Source organism: Tachypleus tridentatus, chromosome 2, assembly GCF_004210375.1.
Source record: "Tachypleus tridentatus isolate NWPU-2018 chromosome 2, ASM421037v1, whole genome shotgun sequence".
Taxonomy (NCBI): Eukaryota; Metazoa; Arthropoda; class Merostomata; order Xiphosura; family Limulidae; genus Tachypleus; species Tachypleus tridentatus.
The window spans coordinates 25,971,518-25,993,150 of NC_134826.1; the positions used below are offsets into that span (position 1 = coordinate 25,971,518).

Below are 21,633 nucleotides of genomic sequence, written 5' to 3' on the forward strand. Positions count from 1 at the left end.
ATATTCTAGAAAATTATAAAAAAAAAAAATATATGGTTGAACTAGTCTTATGTGATCGACGTTTTGCAGTTGAGACTTATTTGCATCAATTTTACGAACATCAAAGATCCGTGAAACTGCCAGTCATTAGCACCCTATTACATAAATTAAACACGTAAACTTTCTCCAGGATCTAAGATTGTGATAACGAATTTCCCATTTTGTACTTTAAATAAGAAAACGTAATCTTCAACATGAACGACCAAGTATTTGACACAGGTGCTCATTCGTAAGGAAGTAAAGAACATAACGTCGATTCTCAGCACACTCTTCAAATGGGAGACACTGGTATGTATGAAATAGCTCTGTACTTAAACATGTGTTCGAACTGTCACTATTAATGTATATGCAAATAAACAACTTCCCTTATTCTATATTTTTGTAGAACTGCAGCCGTAATAGGATGCTTCCTTCGCCAACGCTTATGCAGAGCTGGCTGGATGGCTTACGTCACGTGACCGGCTCATGCGGCGCCCGTTAACTGCGATCCTTCAGTCGTGAGTAGATCATACAATCGCTAAGAGAAGGATGGAAGCAGTTCTCTCCTGGATAAATCAAGTAGTTTTCACGTTTAGGCAGCTTATTTAATAAACTAAAACAAACTATAAAACGCTACTGTTCGTCATGAAATATATGTATTATATTCGACCTCTTCCTATTTAAGCTTCCAGTTTTTAGCTACCAGTTTCATCAGATTGGAACTATTCTTTTCATTTCTTTCACAAATCAAACTTTTTTCAAAAGCCTTTGACAATGAAAGTCCGTAGAAAACGAGATAGCTGTCTCACTAACTTCCGAATTATCTTTGCTCTCTTTTGTGTTAACCCTATTTTTCTTACAGCTCAAAAAGGTAAGTTCGTTCGGAAATGAACTTTTACGTTTCTTTTTTATTAGCAGGATAAATTCTAGCTGTAAATACCAGCGCACTTTTAAATAAAAATAAATTTAAGCGATGATATAATGTTACAGTGAACGTATTAGTAAGTAAGTGAACGATGAAAATATTTAAATTCCGAGTTCTTGAAAAAGATTTAGTCAAACAAGTTTTAATGACTTAAAGTGTGAGGATGTGAATGAAATACATTGATGAAATAGTGTAAGCGAATCACAATACGTTTGGTATAGTTGATAGAAGTAAATCAGATTGATGCTGTGAATGTAAAGTTGTAAGCAAACATCCAACTAGACGGTTTGTCATTAAATGATGTAATATAGCTGTTGTACTGTTAAATAATAATAATAATGGTTTTAACACTCAGTTAACTTTTATTAGAAGAAAATATTTTTAAAATACTTGACTATAAAACAGCTTCACAAGTTCAATGTACTTGTGAATACCTCATTCAATACTTTTGCCTAGATACAGATCGGATTTGTTGATAGTTTTGATAATTAATTACTAAAACTAAAACTCCAGTAGTTTTATAACTTAATGCAATTTAAACGTTGGCTTGACCGTTTAAGCTCAACATTCTTATGAGCCTTTTACATAAAACACGGTTGGTTTTAGATATATTTAATATTAATTAATAGATTTATAAAACTGTCGTCGAGTTATTAATAATTGTTTAAACTATTAAATATTTCAGAAAACATAGATTTTTTTTCAAAATCCAGAATTTCTTATATTTCAAACTGTACTTAATTAAACATTCGTAAAACCTATGAAACTTTTGGATGACTATCACAGAAGAGATTATGAAGTTTTATTAAACAAACAGTTTGTTTGTACCATTATAAACACTTTTATAACACTTTTAGACATGTTTGCGATTAAACAGTAGAATACATAGATTTCACTGCTGCTCTCATTTTAACTGTTGTTGTTGTTGTTTTGAATAAAGCTACACAATGGGCTATCTGTGCTCTGCCCTCCACGGGTATCGAAAGCCGGATTTTAGCGTTATAACTCAGCAAACATACCGCTGAGCAACTGGGGCTCTCCTTTTAACTCAAATACTGAATTCCTTAAGTATTTATATTTAGGGTGATAAAAGTTATTATAATTAATTTTAAATTAATCAGTTATGTAAATAATGAAATATTTATAGATTCCAATATTTATGTAACTGAGTAATTTAAAATTAATTATACTGAATTTTATCACCCTAAATACTGTATGATATATTATGTTCTGCAATTTTTTTAGTTGAATGTTGTACCATTTAATATGTATATGTGAACTTAATTTTTCTTCGCCTGATTTTGAAATTATTTTATCGTAAAGTTTCCACCGTTCTTTAGCCACACTTGAAACCTGCTGGGGACATCGTTTATTCAAAACTTTTGTAACTTAGTCAGTTTCATTTTCTTGTTGTGTTAATTTATTTCCCATGCATTAAAAGTTTCTTGATCAATTTCTACAGGGTAGCCCATACGTCCCAACCCATCCATATATTTTATGTATCCAGTGTATCTGTTTGCTGTCCCCCGTTCTCACTGCAGAATATTATGTGTACTTGTCACAATACGCTCTTCAAGTGTAAGTGGGCTTACATCGGCCATATTTATCTGAATAGAAAACAAATTTATAATACATGCGTAATTGAATATAACATAATAACATATGGATGGGTAGGGACTTACACCACCTTTATCCCACCAAACACTAAGCAAAACCTTCCTGGGATGCACATTCGCTTTTGACTGTAGTGTAGCTGGTCCTCCAGCGCTAACCCACTGTCGGCGGCGTTTAACATTTTGATAGAGTACCAATTTCTTGTCTCCAGTCATTAGATGGTTTAGAAACGAAGCTTGAAGTTCACGAGAGTGAAGACATGTGCAGATGTGTACTCGTTCTTTCAGATTATTAGCTGACAACTCACGTGGTACCCGTTGTCCGAAATTTGAAACTCCAACAAGTTGTTGCAGACGTCGCTGGACAGTGGAAGGGGGTGAATTGAGTTTCTGGGTTTATTCTTCAACAGTTACAACACAATCCTCCTCAATTGTTGCTAGAAGCAGGTCATTATCAAACACAACATGGCGTCCAGTGAGAGCTGTATTTGTCAAATTGCAGTCACCAGTTCTGAACTTATTGAACCATCTTCAACACTTCCTCACACTCAGATTGTCATTGCCATACAAATCTTGAATGCTTCCACGAACTCTTAAAACAATATATGCCTTATGTGCTCCTCTGACAACTACATGATAATTGGAGCTTTTAAGAGAGATAAAACAAAAACTAGTAAAGAAACGAACTGGCTTACACTTAACGAGAATCAAATCACCCCATATAACTTACGTGACTTTAAAAATAACTTCATTTAGCCAACAAATATGCATTTAAACCTGTCCTATAAGAAAAACGACATTACGTATGAAATGACTTGATATATTCTTTATTGTGAAATTCTAAATGATATTTATTGGAAAGAAACAAAAAAGCTATGGATGACATATAATAACATCATGTTTTTGTCACGGTATATGTTTCATTATAGAATGAATGGAATACTTTGTGACTTTGTACAGAGAGGCTATGTGCTATATTTATTCACACAATTAGTTTTCCTTACTGTATTGTGTAAAGGTGTTTTAACATATCAAACCTTTTATATGGTAATGTTATTATATTTATAAAGTGTACAACTTCTAGTTTTGAACGTTTGTCAAGTCAAGGTCAATAGTTTAATTGTGGACATTGTTGTAAATTGATCAGAATTTCGCAAAATATTTCCTGTATTAGACATAAAATACAAATATATTATGCACTATTATGAAGAAACATTTTACTTGAAGCTTTTTACAAATGCGACAAAACATTACTTTCAACGCGAACAGAAACACGCGATTCTAAGCTGGTCGTGTCATTGAATGACTTAGATATTTTAGAATCTCCATCTTCAACGTTTTTGTTACTCCTTGGAAAGGTTATATGTAAAATACTTAAACAATAAAATGCGATAATTTGTCTAATTTATAAAGTTGTTTTTTTTACACTCTCAAGTGTTGCCAAGTCCACGTAACTGTTAAAGGCCTAAATTAAGTATGTTTTTACAACCTTATTAGTCGAAAATGTTTGCTTGTTTCTTGAATTTCGCGCAAAGCTACACGAAAGCTATCTGCGCTAGCCGTCCTTAGTTTAGCAGTTTTAGACAAGAGGGAAGGCCATGAGTAGCCAACTCATTAGCTACTCTTTTACCAACGAATAGTGGGATTAACCGTAACATTAAAACGCCCCCACGGCTGAAAGAGAGAGCATGCCAGTCGTAAATATCACAATCACATCTTAAGAGAAAAATTACTTCTTAAAGAAATTAACTTTTGATCTAATAAGATTTAATAGCATGACTAAACAAATAATTACAAAATATTTGTAAGCATAGGCAGTATTTCAAAGTAAGAAACAAGTGAATTATTGAATATATCTGCCCCACAAACCAATATCTTTTTTTACACAGCAGGAATAATAATCTGCAATTCTGAGAGAATTGTTAATATCTTAAGTATAATAATTAATACTAATAATAAAGCATTTTAGTTGATATAGCGAATAAATTTGAAGAACAAGTTATCGAAAAATTTACCATAAAGTAAGATAGTAGCTGAAATCTACCAGAAATTAAGATAATAACTGAAATCTACCAGAAAATAAGATAGTAACTGCAATCTACCAGAAAGTAAGATAGTAACTGAAATCTACCAGAAAGTAAGATAGTAACTGAAATCTACCAGAAAGTAAGATGGTAGCTGAAATCTACCAGAAAGTAAGATGGTAGCTGAAATCTACCAGAAAGTAAGATAGTAGCTGAAATCTACTAGAAAGTAAGACAGTAACTGAAATCTACCAGAAAGTAAGATAGTAGCTGAAATCTACTAGAAAGTAAGACAGTAACTGAAATCTACCAGAAAGTAAGATAGTAGCTGAAATCAAATCGCCGAGCAAAATAAGAAGATTTTTACTGTCAGATCATGCAGGCTTCCATGTGAAGAGGATGTAGGTTTTTAATGTCAGGTCATGCAGGCTTCCATGTGAAGAGGATGTAGGTTTTTACTGTCGGGTCATGCAGGCTTCCATGTGAAGAGAATGTAGGTTTTTACTGTCAGGTCATGCAGGTTTCCAGGTGAAGAGAATGTAGGTTTTTACTGTCAGGTCATCCAGGCTTCCATGTAAAGAGGATGTAGGTTTTTACTGTCAGATCATGCAGGCTTCCATGTGAAGAAGATGTAGGTTTTTACTGTCAGGTCATGCAGGCTTCCATGTGAAGAGGATGTAGGTTTTTAATGTCGGGTCATGCAGGCTTCCATGTAAAGAGGATGTAGGTTTTTACTGTCAGATCATGCAGGCTTCCATGTGAAGAAGATGTAGGTTTTTACTGTCAGGTCATGCAGGCTTCCATGCGAAGAGGATGTAGGTTTTTACTGTCAGGTCATGCAGGCTTCCATGCGAAGAGGATGTAGGTTTTTGTACATATGGTTAACGGTGAAAGTTCCTTCGGGCCTTAATTTCTCTGTGTGAACACAGTGCTAAGGGTAAAACGGTTTTCCAATTGGGATTCAAAGTATAAAAATTTAACGATGAAATATTATTCAAATAATATTTCGCTGTGGCAATTGTCTGAACTAATTAACTACTAGTTAAGTAGTTTCACTCTAGTCAGGTAATTAACTAACTTTTTATTTCTCTGTGCTGAAGAACAAGGCTTTGTTACCACGTGTAATAATCAGTGTTTACGAGATATTACCACAATATAATCATCCATGTTTAGATTTATAGCAGTGAGAAGTGGCAGCTAAATTAATTCAGGTGTGAGGTTATTGTAACATTTAACTTTGAAAAAATCAATTGTAGGTTTTATTTTATGTACTGTATTATATGATATTTCCCGATTTACGTTTACAAATTTATTTAAAATTCTTCTTAGCCCATTAGTATTTAAAATGTGATCAGTCCAGAATCAAAAAGTATCCTTTCTTTTTTAGAGGCTTGTTTTGAGGATTGTTTGTTTGTTATTTTGAATTTCGCACAAAGCAATTCGAGGACTATCTGCGATAGCCGTCCATAACTTTGCAGTGTAAGACTAGAGGGAAGGCAGCTGGTCATCACCATCCACCGCCAACTCTTGGGCTACTCTTTTTAGCAACGAATAGTGGGATTAGCCGTCACATTATAACGCTCCCACGGCTGAAAGGGCGAGCATGTTTGGTGCGACCGGGATTCGAACCTGCAACCCTCGAATTACGACTCGAACGTCTTAACACACTTGGCCATACCGGGCCGTGTTTGAAGGATTAACAATAATTAAATCTTATTAAAGTTCATAGTAGAAACTATTTCCCTAACAGTAAGAAGAGAATTTTGAATACATATTTACCTATTCGTAATCTATTTTACCAGTTCTAGTATTTATGTAGATTAACTCAAGAAAATTTCTAAAAGTTATAATTTCAGGAAATTATATTATTTTTTAAATATATACAAAACATTTTAATTTAGAAACACTGTTGACTGAAGCTCGTTTTAGGTTATGATCAGCAGGACATGACAGAAACACTTGGATATTATCTTTATGCCAGTCCGAATTCTTAATGTGACAATTACGCGTTACAGAGAATGTAGTTTTTTAAAGAATCTAAACGTGTTAGTACACATACCAGAATACACAAATCCATTTCCATTTTTTGGTACTGCTACGTATTATAATTTACACCGGACGAGTCTTCTATTTATTCTGTTACGTATTACGATTTTAATAGCCGGGAGTTTTAAGTTATGGATTAATTAAATATCGATATGTGTCGAATTTAAGATATTTGCCGACGAATATAAATTGTTTAGAGTGAGGTTCTGGAAAGCTCAGTTAGCAACAATATTCAAAGATACGTTGGTACTTACTTAAAAGATATATTGTTGATTCTTACGCTCGAGAACCTTCTACAAATTTAGAGAATAGGCAGGACTTTCGCGATAGACATTTAACAATTTAAGTTACATGCATTTCTAAATATATATATTAAGCTGAAACAAACATAAATATTAAAATAAATATTTCTTAGTAAATCCGTTTTAATTGCTTCAGTGGATCAGTGATATGATTGCGGACTTATAACGCTAAAAACCGTGTTTCGCTAACTGTGGTAGGCCAGCAATAATGGTTCATTTTGCATCTTTGTGCCTAGCAACAAATCAACAAACAAACAAATGTTCTTGCATCGATTCATTTACGGGTTACATATGTTTTAATATCCGTTTCAAACGAAAGAGAACAGATTTAATGGTATTAGGTTTTATTTATTTTTATAATTAAGCGATTAAAACATTAATTATTCTCCTTCGTATTATTGCTTTATTCATCAAGATAATGCCCTTAAGACAGCAACTTGGTTTTTTCATAATTACTGTGACTTACACAGAATGAAATGCCTCAAACTGTACTGTCGTCATATTTTTCAGTTTACTGTTAGATTGAAATGCGAGTTTTTGATGAATTCATGAAACCTCGTGATACATTTCCGTATTAGATGTAAACATTTAGAGGAGTTCACTTTCTCGCTTCGACTTTAACTAATTAGTTTTTGCGTACAAACATTGTTTTAAATGAAACTATAAACGATTTTTAATTAGAAACGTCATTTGAATGGTTCGTTTTAATTCACGTTTTTCTTATGCAAATATTGTTATTATGCAGTACCCCGTTTACAAAATATTGTTATTATGCAGTACCCCGTTTACAAAATATTGTTATTATGCAGTACCCCGTTCACAAAATATTGTTATTATGCAGTACCTCGTTTATAAAATATTGTTATTATGCAGTACCCCGTTTACAAAATATTGTTATTATGCAGTACCCGTTTATAAAATATTGTTTACAAAAAAATATTGTTATTATGCAGTACCCCGTTTACAAAATATTGTTATTATGCAGTACCTCGTTTATAAAATATTGTTATTATGCAGTACCTCGTTTACAAAATATTGTTATTATGCAGTACTACGTTTACAAAATATTGTTATTATGCAGTACCTCGTTTATAAAATATTGTTATTATGCAGTACGTCGTTTATAAAATATTGTTATTATGCATTACCCCGTTTACACTGAGTGGTTCTTAAATTCATTCTAGTGCTGGTCATAGTTGACTGTTCGCTACTTTATGCAAAAAGCATGATTTTATGTTTATATAGTGTGTTGAACATTCGAAGCTTTATGAAGCAAAAATGATCTTGTGTTTATGAAATAGATATTATTCTATGTTTATATAAATTATGTTAAACGCCACAGATTTATAAAATAAATATGTTATTTTGTTTATGATTTTATGATTATAATTTGTTTTGGCATTTCACAGTTCTATTAAATAAACGAGCTATTATATTTGTACATGTACGTGTTGTACATATTTATGATATAAATATACTTTTATGTTTGTAACTAGTAGTATTTCATTTATTCTTAGGTTATGACTCGTCTAAAACTGGTAGAGAATTACAGACTTTTAAATCGTTATAATCATCTCATGGACATAATAACCAAGTTAGGCCCACACCAAACATACATGCCCTTTCAGCCGTTACGGTCAATCCCACTATTCGTTGGTAAGAGAGTAGCCCAAGAGTCGGCATTGGGCGGTGATGACTAGCTGCCTCCCATCTGGTCTTACACTGCTAAATTAGGGACGGCTAGCGCAGATAGCCCTCGTGTAGCTTTGTGCGAAATTCAAAAAAAATAAGAAAGTTTTTGTTACGGCTCGTAAATTTCTCGCATGATAAAAAACGAATGTAATTGAACAGAAAGAGAAGTATGTTGAAATTTGTACGAGCTGATAATATTTGATTCCTTGAGTATCACAAAGATGTTTTGAGAACTGCCTTGGTTATTGCAGTAAGATGTTTAAATTTACTAGGGATAACAATTTTTTTCCAGAAAAATATTTGTGGCTTTATTTAATACTGAAATCTCATACTGTTACTTTTTAAAGTTGTATACTTGAATTTATTACATAGAATAAAATGCACTTAGTGTTACGTAGACATGTCTAGAAATTATTGTATAGAAAAGAATTAGGAGTTTTTCATGTTCATTAAATCTTCTTTTAAAGGTCTGTGTTGATGGGCTGTATAAAAGAAAAAAAAAAGGAAGAAAAATGTGTTATCTACTAGCAGCGCACCAAAATTGTTTTGTGGATTTGGGTTTGAGCTCAACCATTAAGTATGTTGAACTCATTTGGCTAGATGTTAATTACTTTAGTATTTTCCACTAACGTGTGAGAATTGTAACAGGTTTGTATGTTTTTGAATTTCACGCAAAGCTACACAAGGGCTATCTGCGCTGGCGATCCCTAATTTAGCAGTGTAAGATTAGAAGGAAGGCAGGTAGTCATCGCCACCCATCGGCAACTCTTGGGCTACTCTTTTATCAACGAATAGTGGGATTGACCGTCACATTATAACGACCCCACGTCTTTAAGGGCGAGCATGTTTGGTGTGACGGGGATTCGAACCCGCGACCCTCGGATTACAAGTCGAATGTAAAAAAGTTTTTTACAAGGTATAAAGTAAGCTTCTTCTTCGTAAAAGTAAACATGTGCCAAAAATGTTACCTCAAGGTAATACTTTTATCAGTTTATGATAGGGACATTCAGTGCTGCTGAATGAATTGTACTGCATACAGACATGAAGTGTATTTAGTAACTGTGTGTAAGAACTATACAGCAAGTTTGATGTTTTATTCAGTGTCTTCATGTCATCTTTTTAACTAATTACGTAAATGTTTTAAATGGTTGGAACAGAAATCCAAATTTTGATATATGACATAAAAAACGTATATAATTTTTTAAAACCCTTTTGCAATGGACTCGTTATAATATATATACGAGTTCGTAAACACATTTACCCACGTTAAGTATTTTTACTGTAACTGTTGATGAAGTATGAATATCTTCACAAAATTTGGTAGACTTGTAGTAAAAATTATCAGTTTTTGTACAAAAAAAATTATTTTTAATGAAGTACTTTTACTAAAGAATTGCTTGAAAATATTGATTCTGTGTCGTTACTCGTCGGAGTGAGAAGTAATATCACGTTATGATTAAAAACTGTTCTTCGTCCCCATAATCCCAAATATTATTTGTATAATTTTAAAACCTCTTAAATACATTTCAAATGCTTATTTTGAGTAAGACTTTATGTTTTATCTGTTATTTTTTCTGCCATAGCTCTGTGTGGTCTGTCAGTTTGACCGACCTTGTAACTACAATAAAAATTGGTAAATAAATATACATTATGATTTTTCTCGTACTAGCATGACTACAGATTATAACATGAAAATGCAAATGTTTAGTCTAAGTAGCTTAAGTCTATTACATTATACAGTTATATATATTTATTATTATATTGATCTTTGAGGCAGCCAACGTTACATACATTGTTTTGTCGTGGTGAACGTGCACTCATGTTACAGTATCCAATAATATAAAACTGAACTTTTATCTTTGCAAAGAAACCCTGTCTTGACAGTGCTTTACTGGACTAGTATTTTGAGGGCTTGTAACGCAAACATTCAAAGTTCAATCACTGCAGTGTCTTCAACAGAACCCTGTAATTTTGTCATTTATTTACCCACTTCCATTTATTGTATACTTACAAAACAATAATTGTATTCATTATTTTAATCCACTTTTTTAAAGTTGTGAAAATATCCTTTGGTTACAAGTATAACAACTACAAACTTTCACATGGAATGACGTGGTTTGAGCCTAGTAACTAATGTCTATGTGAAACTATATTCATGTAAACTACACATATAGCTAAGATGTTATTAGTATTGGTTGATCCCATACATTGCGTATATAGCTATTAGTGTTTGTCTTATACGTTATGTATAGGGATAATAGTATAGATTTTATACATTACGTATAAATCTATTAGTATCTGTCCTATATATTATGTATAGATCTAAAAGTATCTGCTCTAAACATTACTTATACATCTATTGTATTAGTCTTATATATTACGTATACGTTTATTAGTATCTGTCCTATATTTTACGTGTATATATATATATATCTATTAATATCTGTCCTATACATTACGTATATATCTATTACTATTGGTTTCATATTTACGTTCCCATATGTTACGTATTATTCTATTAGTATCTGTTTTATACATTATGTATATGTCCGTTTCCTATTAATTTAATAACTGTACTGAGTTTTATTCGTATCTTTTTCCTGAATAACTGAAGCAGTAGAACGACTCGTTCACTCAGTTCTCTGAAGAAAAAGTTGTTATTACAAGAGATGTATTTTCGTGGTGTTTTACTTCAATGAGAAATGACAGATTTCACACTAGATGGTTACTTGAACACCAGCCACCGCGTTAGTCGAAAAGCACTTTCTGTCGAAAGTGAACGTTAATAACGAAGCTTCTTCGGAACAGCTTCTATTATACCACATGGTTGTTACTCGTAGCTCTGTTTCGAAGTGAACATTGTTAAAGGTAACCCAAAAATACCAGTGTTTTACAATGAAATAATCTGACCGAGATTTTAAAGCACCGACATGTTATCTTATCAATGGTGGTTCTTCATTTCATGGACAGAAACACGAATACTATTTACATTTTGCACGTTTGTTTTTGCCAAAGATCAAGAAAATAATCATTAATGACTATAAAATCAAACTAATGGCAAAACGAATACGTTATCAGATAAACCAATAAAGATTTTTAGCTGGCAAATTCTACGTATGCATATATATTATTTTTTGTACGTGAAGGCAACCTAACAGAGTAACTCTGATTTTTACTTCTGCTAATAGAGCTGCTTTAAGTTTGAAGTATTGAAATATAATTTAAAATAAACTAATCTTTCTAATTGTTTCTTAGAAAGGTGTCACATTGAGTTTGATGTTAAGTCTAACCGTTACCTTAGAACTGCAATGTACGGTTTTTTTAGCATAACAAAGACACTGTAAAATGCAAAATATTGTCAGTTTTAAGCTTTTTAACATGAATTTAGAATTCACTAAATATTTTATTAGGTTGAGGAATAATTCGTGAGCGTTTTTAAATAATTTCATTCAAGCATTACATGCAAGACTATACAATACTTCAATGCATGAACACATTACACCCAAAACATTTATTATGATAGTTTATTTCATGTAATACCTAGGTATATAGTATGCATTGTTGTAAACGAAATTGCAAGAAATTAAATGCGAAAAGCAGATGGTGTCGAAAATGCTCGATTTTGTCCACTTGACATTCCATTTAATGAGCTGAAAATGAAAGCAAAAATTAAAGACATATGAAAATCAAACACATCATCTATTAGAGCAAAAAATTATCTACCAAATGACAAGAAATATTTTGCGAAAGCATTTCATTTATGAATATATTTTTTTAACTTGAATAAACGCTCACGAATTATTCCTCAACCCAATATATTATCAGAGATGAAACGGGGTAACCTTAGTTTTAATAAACAATATCATGCTCTTATTAGCATTAGGTTTCATGGCACAGAATTTGATGATTGAACAAAAATCTGATCATTAAAAACATGTACAGTTTGGACTAGCACCTAATATAATATAATTCAATAAATTAAACCATTTCATTTAGCATACATCTTATTGAAATTTGATCTCAACTTCAACCTCGTCTAGAACAAACTGAACACATAAACACAAAAAATTAGTTTAATAAAATAACGTTATTTATGGGTTTCAGTTTTTGCTGATAGAAAATATGATCAGGTGGTTAGGGCGCACCACTCGCAATCTGAGAGTCACGAGTTCGAATCCCCCATCATACGAAACATGCTTGTCCTTTCAACTGCGAGGGTGTAATAATGTTAGGGTCAATCCATTATTCGTTGGTGAAAGAGTTGCCCAAGAGTTGGTGATGGGTGATAATGACTAGCTGCCTTCCCTCTAGTTCCACACTGCTAAATTAGGGACGGATATCGCAGATAGCTTTCGTGTAGCTTTGTACGAAATTAAAAAACAAACAAACAATTTATCCACATACGGACAGACCTGTTTCACGTATTATTCAGTTCACTGAAAAGACATCACTTTTGGAAGTAATTATAATTTGAGAGACACAATACACATACTTATATTAACCAACAAAATTTGATATCCTTGTTTTTGTATCACTTCGGTTATATCATATAAATACTATTTATTACAGTTGGAGCAATTTTTGTTCCTCATAAAACATGACGAAGTATCGCTATGAATATTTCAAAACTTTGCTAATGATGGCAGTGATAATCTTGACAACATAAAAAATAAATTATATAAGAATGAAAAAACCAAGTATTTGTGTAAATATTTATTATTTGATATCAGTGTATTAACATCTTGAGTGTGAGGATGTTTATAATTGAATAGATATTGAACGTTGCCAAGGTTAAAACAACGGTTTTCTAGCTTAGAATACTGAAATAAGTTATAAGGACAGAAACTTGCTTTCGTTATCAACTGTTTTCAAGCTTTAATTTCACTTATTTCCTAATTTATTATGATCTGAATGCTGGTAACAACAAGCATTTCAACACTCCCGCGGTGTACCGAATTACATATTTACATGCGAGTGTGGACGCCATTAAGCTTTTCCACGAAGAAATGTCACTAATCGCTTTAGTTGAATATAGGGAATGCATACGTAGTAGTCCATGAGAGATTATTCAAGTTCGTAATATTAATTTGCTAAAGACATATAACGATCGTTATCAAACAGATTCGCACATTAATGATGCCTACGCAGGATTTTTACTTTTTCTGCTTTCTGACAGATGTGTTAATCTGTAAGCACGTGAGAACACGAAAAGCAGATAACTACAGAAAGTACAGTTTGTGTGGCTTAAAAATGATTCGAATCATGTAAACGAAACTTTGTTTGAAATGCACGTTTCAGTATCGCTACAACGTTTAGAACATAGAACTCGAGTTCAGTTTTAAAAGAGAAGGGTTAACGTATGATCTAATAAGTGCTACCACACAACTTTCGCGAAATTAATAACCTATAAATTAATAGTTAAAAAGATAGAACATAATGTACGTAAACAAAGTCATAACACGATGGGAAAAGGTAATCCTAGTGTAAGAATAATTGCTACTAGAGGGCGCTGATAATGAAATTTCCATAGACAGAACTTTATAGGAGTGGTATCAAACATGTCAGGATTAATTATACATCAGAAATAATCGTGTAAAGTTTTGCTATAGCAATGACAAAGTCACCAGTTTAAATTTACGATCATATCAACTAAAGCGAAAATGAACGTGTAGCTACTGAGTTTATTGGTGTAACATGAACGCTTTGACCAAACCGTATTAGTTGCACTCGGAACTTTTCAACACGTTGTCATTTCTGCACTTCACGTACGAGGATATGTGAATGAAAGGTGTGTAAATATACAATATATGTTTTTAAAAATGATAAATACGTCTTCTTAGGAGATGGATATAAAATAAATATTTATTTTGCATTGTGGTAGCATGAGTTCGCTATTGGTTGTTCTTCTAATGCGTAGTCTCCATATCTCTCTTGCTACTTTAAAATTAATCTATTTTGTAATGTGTTTGTATGTTACTTTTATTGGGTCAAAGTTTTCCATTGTCTTTTTGTTGTTTTATTTTGTGTATTATATTTAAATTTATATCTATATGTTCTGCTAATTGTTGTAAACAGCGTAATTAAGATAATCTATTCTATTAGTTAGCAGCACATTACAACCAGATAGGTTGCTTCATGTCTGATTCTAAATTTCACATTGTTGTCATGGTTAAGCGTGTTTGTTTTGAATTTCGCGCAGAGCTACACGAGGGCTATCTGCGCTAGCTGTCCCTAATTTAGTAGCATAAGACTAGAAGGAAGGCATCACCACCCACCGTTAACTCTTGGGTTACTCTTTTACTAACGAATACTGGGATTGATCGTCACATTATAATGCCCCCACTGATGGAACGGCGAGAATGTTTGGTGAGCTTGGTAATTCTGTAAACATTTAATAAAGTGCTATGTTTCTTCCTGTTTTTATTTTTCTATTTTTCGTCATGTCCTTGCATGGTATCGTTTCATGCATGTTGAACATTTTTGTTTCATAAAACTGATTCATTTCGTCTTACTGTATAATGATTATGTTACAGTTTTGTATTATTTTAACCAAAGATAAAATTCAAAATAGAATCTATCACGTAAGGTCCTAATGTATTTTATGATTGACCACATTTACTGCTGTGGCTTATCAGAACAAAAAAGTTACAGTTAGGCCTTATATACTGGTGATTTGTGTATAATAATAGTGGATTTTTGAGTCCTTTCTAACTCACTACATAAAAACCTGAATTAATTTAGATGTGTGAATAAATTAAGCACCAACACCAGCATATTAGTCAGACACGTAGAATAATTCAGTTTATTCTAAAAAGGACTGAAAAACCATTTTAATATTTCGTCATACTGTTACATATGACGTCACGTACCATACGTGATTCGAGTGTTTTTGTCATTGACTTCATCAGGTTTTTCTTTTCTCATGAATTGGTATTTACGTTCAAACATTTGGTGTTGAAATGTGAAGTTAGATAATATGAAAAGTTATCCTGAGATAAAGAATGGGGAGGGGGAATTGTTATGTTCGTACTTGCTCAACTTTAACGTTATAAAATGCATACATACATACATACACACACGTATGCATATATAAATGTGTGAATTCACGTTTACTCAGTCACGCATTTAGATTTGTTTCTATTACTCTATGTTCCCATGTCGGAACACACCTGTGATGGTTTTTCTCAGAGCTGTAAGTTTTAATAACGAAGTAATCAAACAGAGTGGTATCACAGGCAGCCAGTATTATTCTTGGTTTACCCTACACGCCACAGGCAGCTAAAAGAGAGTTCACCCAGGATTTCGGTTCTCATTGGTCTTGGAATACACGTGCAGCGTTCCTTGTTGGAAATGTTTTAGAAATAGTTATTCTGTCTTCCATGCTCTCATACCATGAGAAATACTGCTCAAATGTTCTCACACTCGTTAATCAAACAGCGTAAAGTTATATGTATTATCTTCAGTACACTTTCAACTTTATTTTTCTGGATTATTTGTTTTCTTTTCCCAAAAAAAATTGAACCCAATGTGTGTAATGCTTTTCTTATCAGTTTGTGAACGTGTCAATAAATGTTTTTCTTTCTTTTCACGAAGACATTGTTTTCAATTATATATTTTTTTTCTATCTAAGTCATGTATTTATTTAATAAAGAAGTGTTGAAACAAGTGTTTGATAATCTAATAACTAAGGAGATTAGGACTGAACGTTCGTTGTCGGGTATTCTTTGTTTGTTTCCAATTTCGCACAAAGCTACACAAGGGCTATCTGCGCTAGCCGTTCTTAATTTAGTAGTATAAGACTAGAGGGAAGACAGCTAATCATCATCATTCACCGCCAACACTTGGGCTACTCTTTTACCAATGAATAGTAGGATTGACCGTCACAATACAACGCCCCCACGGCTGAAATGGCGAGCATGTTTGGTGTGACGGTGATTCGAACCCGCGACCCTCGGATTACGGGTCGAGTATCTTAACCACCAGGCCATGCCAGGGGCCGGTATCACGTGTATATGTGAATACTTATTTCATTCACCATCATACATCTACCTTCTTTTATACTTCAAAGGGAGTTTTAATAACAAGAACAACTCATAAATGTACTTTCGTATCTTGATTCTTTGTTTCGTATAGAATAATAAATTAGAAGGTAAATAGTAATGTAAAACTTGATTTCTAAAGGACGAGGTTGATTAATAAATCAAAAATAGATCTGTTAACTATACTCTTCAAAAAAAGAAACGCAAAAGGCAAAATTTGAGACATATTGTTAACAAGTTTATTCCAGGTAGTTCTGTATGACATGTGTAAAACTTTGCACATTCACTGCTGAACATCCAAAGTCTGCAAAGGCGAAGTCCACGCTCACTAGTTGAAGTTTAACGTCACTCAACGTCAATAACGAGTATGTCCCCCGTGAGCATCAATAATTGCTTGGCATCTCCTGCCCATAGAAGCGATGAGATGACGAATCACATCCTGTTGAATGGCTGTCCACTCAGCCTGCAAAGCTGCTGCAAGCTGAGGTAGAGTCTGCGGTTGAGGTTGTCGCCGTCGCAGACGTCGGTCCAACTCGTCCCAAAGATGTTCGATGGGGTTTAAATCTGGTGATCTGGAGGGCCAGTGGAAGGCCGTTGATGTTGTGGTGTCTCAAGAAGACAGTGGTGAGTCGGGATGTGTGAGGACGGACGTTGTCATGTTGAAAAACGTCGTTGACGTTCACCATGATGGGTTACACATGGGGCCTAAGAATCTCCTAGACGGTTGCGTACGGTCTGATTGGAAATCCTACGCAGCCCTGGTATGGTTGAGGCAGTAGACGTCGAAGTGGGGGTCCTATCCCGAAGGTGACGTAACAGGATGTAGCGATCTTGTGCGGGCGTGGTCACACGAGGTCTGCCAGATCGTGGACGGTCACAAGTTGATCCATGTTGTTGGTGACGATTCCATTGCCTTGTGATGGTACTTGGGTAAACATTCACAGCTCTGGCAACATCTGATCGAGATTCGCTTGCTTCCAACCGACCAATGGCGTTGTTGCGTTGTGCTTCAGTCAGTCTTGGCGTAACTGTATTGCGTGTCGGTGGCTTAACACTGAGCTATGGAAACCGAGAACCCGTCACTTTTATAGGGATTTTGCACATGTTGCACTTGCAGAACATGCAGATTTCTCAAACAAATTTATTGGACACGAATGCGTTTTGGCGAAAAACCCGATGTTTTCCTTCGTTTCCAAAGTGCACAACTTTAATTGTCATTTTGGTCTGACAATCAGTGCCTTAAAACGTGTAACATCACATACTCTGAGCTTGTAACGTTATTACATATATTTCTCTTTAAAATAACAAAAATATCCCTTTTGCGTTTGTTTTTTTTGAAGAGAGGTAGATTGTAATTCAGACTTGCATGTAATGTGAAACTGGATATTGAATCAGTAAGGTTGATAGTAATGCAGACCTTCATGTAATGTGAAACTGGATATTAAATCAGAAAGGTTGATAGTAATTCAGACCTTCATGTAATGTGAAACTGGATATTAAATCAGTAAGGTTGATAGTAATTCAGACCTGCATGTAATTTGAAACTGGATATTAAAATCAATAACGTTGATAGATTTAATTCTAAATTAATTTTTTTTCTGTAATGTGATTATTATTTCTGAACTGCATATTTTTACATATTTGTTAGGCTTTTTTCTTATTTTTATACATATCTATAAGTAATCAACAATCGAATTCCAATTCTAAAACACTTGGTTTTTTTCTTATTTTTTTTAAAGCAGATATTTGTTATTGTAATTTGTAGCTATTTAGTTATTTCTAAGTAAATAAAAACAATTTTGTACATGTGAAATATTTTAATCATAAAATGTTGTATCTTGATTCTTCAAGGTATAGATCCAGTCGTTGTAGTTACGCTGAGTGATCTTAACCAGCTTAAGGATCTATAGATGATATCAGGTTTTTTTCTTAGGATCGTAAATGAGTTTATGATTGTCAGGTCATCAATTTTAGTTTAGAACAAATTATTTTCACACTGTTATTTCACCTTTTTTTTCAAGTTCGACTTTTAACACCAAGGTGTCAAATAATGTTTTCGTTAATTCAGGAGGGAAAGCAAAACAAGTCATTTTTTCCTACCAAATATAATTATGTGCCTTATAGAAGACATAAACTCTGACATAAGTTCAGGAAAAAAGAATAGCAACAGCTGTTTCCACACATAAAATATTAAACATTTTTAACTTCCGAAGTGATGAAAAGGTGTTTACAATATGACCTAATATATGTTTTAAAAGGCTGAAAAATGGAATTTAATGATTTACTTAATCACTCGACAGGCCCAGCATGTCAATGTGGTTAAGACACTCGGCTCGTAATCTGAGGGTCCCGGGTTCGAAACCCCGTCACATCAAACATGCTCACCCTTTCAGCCGTGGGAGCGTTGTAATGTGCGGTAAATTTTCTATTCACTCTTTCAGCTGTGGGAGCGTTGTAATGTGCGGTAAATTTCTCTATTCACCGAAAACAAAGAAGTGGCTCAAGAGTTGGCGGTGGGTACTGATGACTAGCTGTCTTCCCTCTAGCCTTACACTGTTAAATTAGGGAGGACTAGCGCAGATAACGCTCGAGTAGCTTTGTGCGCAATTCCCAAACAAACCAATCACTTCACAATAAGGTTATCGAGGGTTTTAATTCGGTGATTATTGAACTAAGCTGGGTTTTTCACATAAGTTTATGTGGTTTTACTTATGTAGTTACAGATGATGTACCTTATATACCTTTTAGAAATAGGAAGCTCAGTTACAGTGTGAAAAGGATTTTCACTTATTAATTCACTGTTGTAAGGTTATGCAATAAAAAATTCACGAAATTATAATTTTTATAACATTCTTATTAATACATGTTGAATTTATATCTATTGCGAGGCAAATAAATCTCATGAACTCGAACCAAAGCAAGAATACTTAGTCGTATGAGAATCTTCCACTGAAGTCTTGTTTGTTAAATGTTAATTTCTCCAGCAAATGTCTTTGAAATAAAGAAAAAATCTATATGATTAGGTACATACGTAATTTATAACAAATTATAAATTATTGATTCAATGATGTTAATATAAACTATTTTGAACAGAATTATTCTGTAACCAGGAAGTTGTATTATGCCATTGAATGATTTCAGGCACACATGAAAATACTTATTTTTAACGCATATAAAGATAAATATTTTGCCTTACTTAAATTACAACCGATATAAGTCGTTATGCTTTCATAGTAACTTGCCACGATTGGGAATACCCAGTTATTTTGATAGATTAGTTATATTTTTTCATAATTAGTTTCATTTGTTTTTTACCCAAAGATATATAATATCTTATGTGTGATCTATCCAACGTGGGAGTCAAACTCCAGAACTTAGCATTATAACTCCATAAATTTACCTTTGACCCAATGGAAAATTTCGTAATTAGATCAATTGTTGATAAAAGACAGGCCTGGTAATTTAAAGTTGTTTTGGTTGTAACAATGGATTTTTCATAATTCATCTTCGAAGATTTCGAAAATAATACCCATTTTTGGTTGTCGCGTAAGAACATTTTAAAATTCGGAAGAAAAAAGCTCTTTCAAAGACAAATTATTATTTCGTTTACCACAACGAAAATTATATTGTTGTGTTTATTTCTTGGATTTCTACCCGATCGATAAGACTCTCACGTTGCTATTGGTCTAGAGAAATCTATAGAGAGTGGTTGTCATCATTTTAAGCATATGAAAATGTGACCAGATTTTAATGAAAATCATTCAGTTATGCTAAAGCACATATGAAGTTTTGTGATAAATCTCACAAAAGAATGAAAGAAAAGTATATCGTTTTATGATTCAGAGTACACAAATTCCTATAGATTAGAGAACATCTAAACATTTCAAGCCAATAAAACTATCGTTGGATTATGAAATATGATATTTTATATCTATTATCCTTTAAGATAAGTGTTGAAATAATTATATATATACACTGCTGGCTAAAATCTTAAGGTCAATGAACATAAAGAAAAAAATATGCATTTTGCGTTTTTAGACTCAACAACTTATTTGAGTAGAGCTTCAAAAGATGAAAATAAGAAAAGGGAAAATAAAAATAAACTTTTTTAGCATTTAGTAGGGAAAATGTGAACACTATTAAATTAGCCTAAATTAGCCTCGATTTCATAGAGAACAGCAGCTTGAATATTCAAATGGGTATTTTGCAAGACCAAGTTAAAATAATTACTTTGTTTTCATTTTATAGTATTGTTTACATTGATAACACATTATAAAAATTACGTATCAAACCTCAATGAGTGATACACATACAAGGTTATCGTGAGATGTTTGCTTAACAAATAAACATTTTATCTTCTGGTGGGACAGCGTTAAGTCTTCGGATTTACAACACCAAAATCAGGGGCTCGATTCCCCTCGTTGGACACAACGGAAGGCTTGGTGTACCTTTACTGTAGTAAACGTAATAGACATTTTATACAGAAAGTGTTAGCGACAAATATTTTAATTCAAACCTTAGATATTTGCAACTTATATTTTTCTTTCTTTCTTTATTTTTTTATGTTAACTCATTCCTCTCAGTGGACTCACACCGCTAGGAATCGGGTTTTTATACTCGTGGTGAGCAGACCACAGAGAGCCCATTGTGTAGCTCTGTGCTTAATTCTAAACAAACACTAAATTTGCGCCATCCGTGTTTTGTTCTTAAATTATTTGAGTTGAAAAATAATTTTAAATTAACAGTGTAATATGAAAATTGAAAATATGTAAAAAATGTTCAATATGAGAACTCGAAATGAATTATTTTCATTTTATGAAATATTTAACAGCCATTACACATATTATAAATTTCATAGTTTAAAATATTTAAACTTGCGCAAACCAACAAAAAATTACGATACGAATATTAATGTTTTGGAGATACATTCATTTGACCAAATTCAGCCAGTGATGTCTTTAATTATGGTGAAGA

General features: G+C 33.0%; 1 protein-coding gene across 1 annotated transcript in view; it reads left to right on the forward strand.

Moving 5' to 3' along the window:
• The first annotated feature begins 552 nt into the window (after positions 1-552).
• The window catches only part of LOC143235341 (zwei Ig domain protein zig-8-like), a 162,516-nt gene continuing 141,435 nt past the window's right edge, over positions 553-21,633 (forward strand). Inside the window, exon 1 of the mRNA XM_076473418.1 lies at positions 553-889. Coding sequence (XP_076329533.1) covers positions 793-889 — 97 coding nt within the window. The 5' untranslated portion in view covers positions 553-792. The remainder of the gene's footprint in view (positions 890-21,633) is intronic.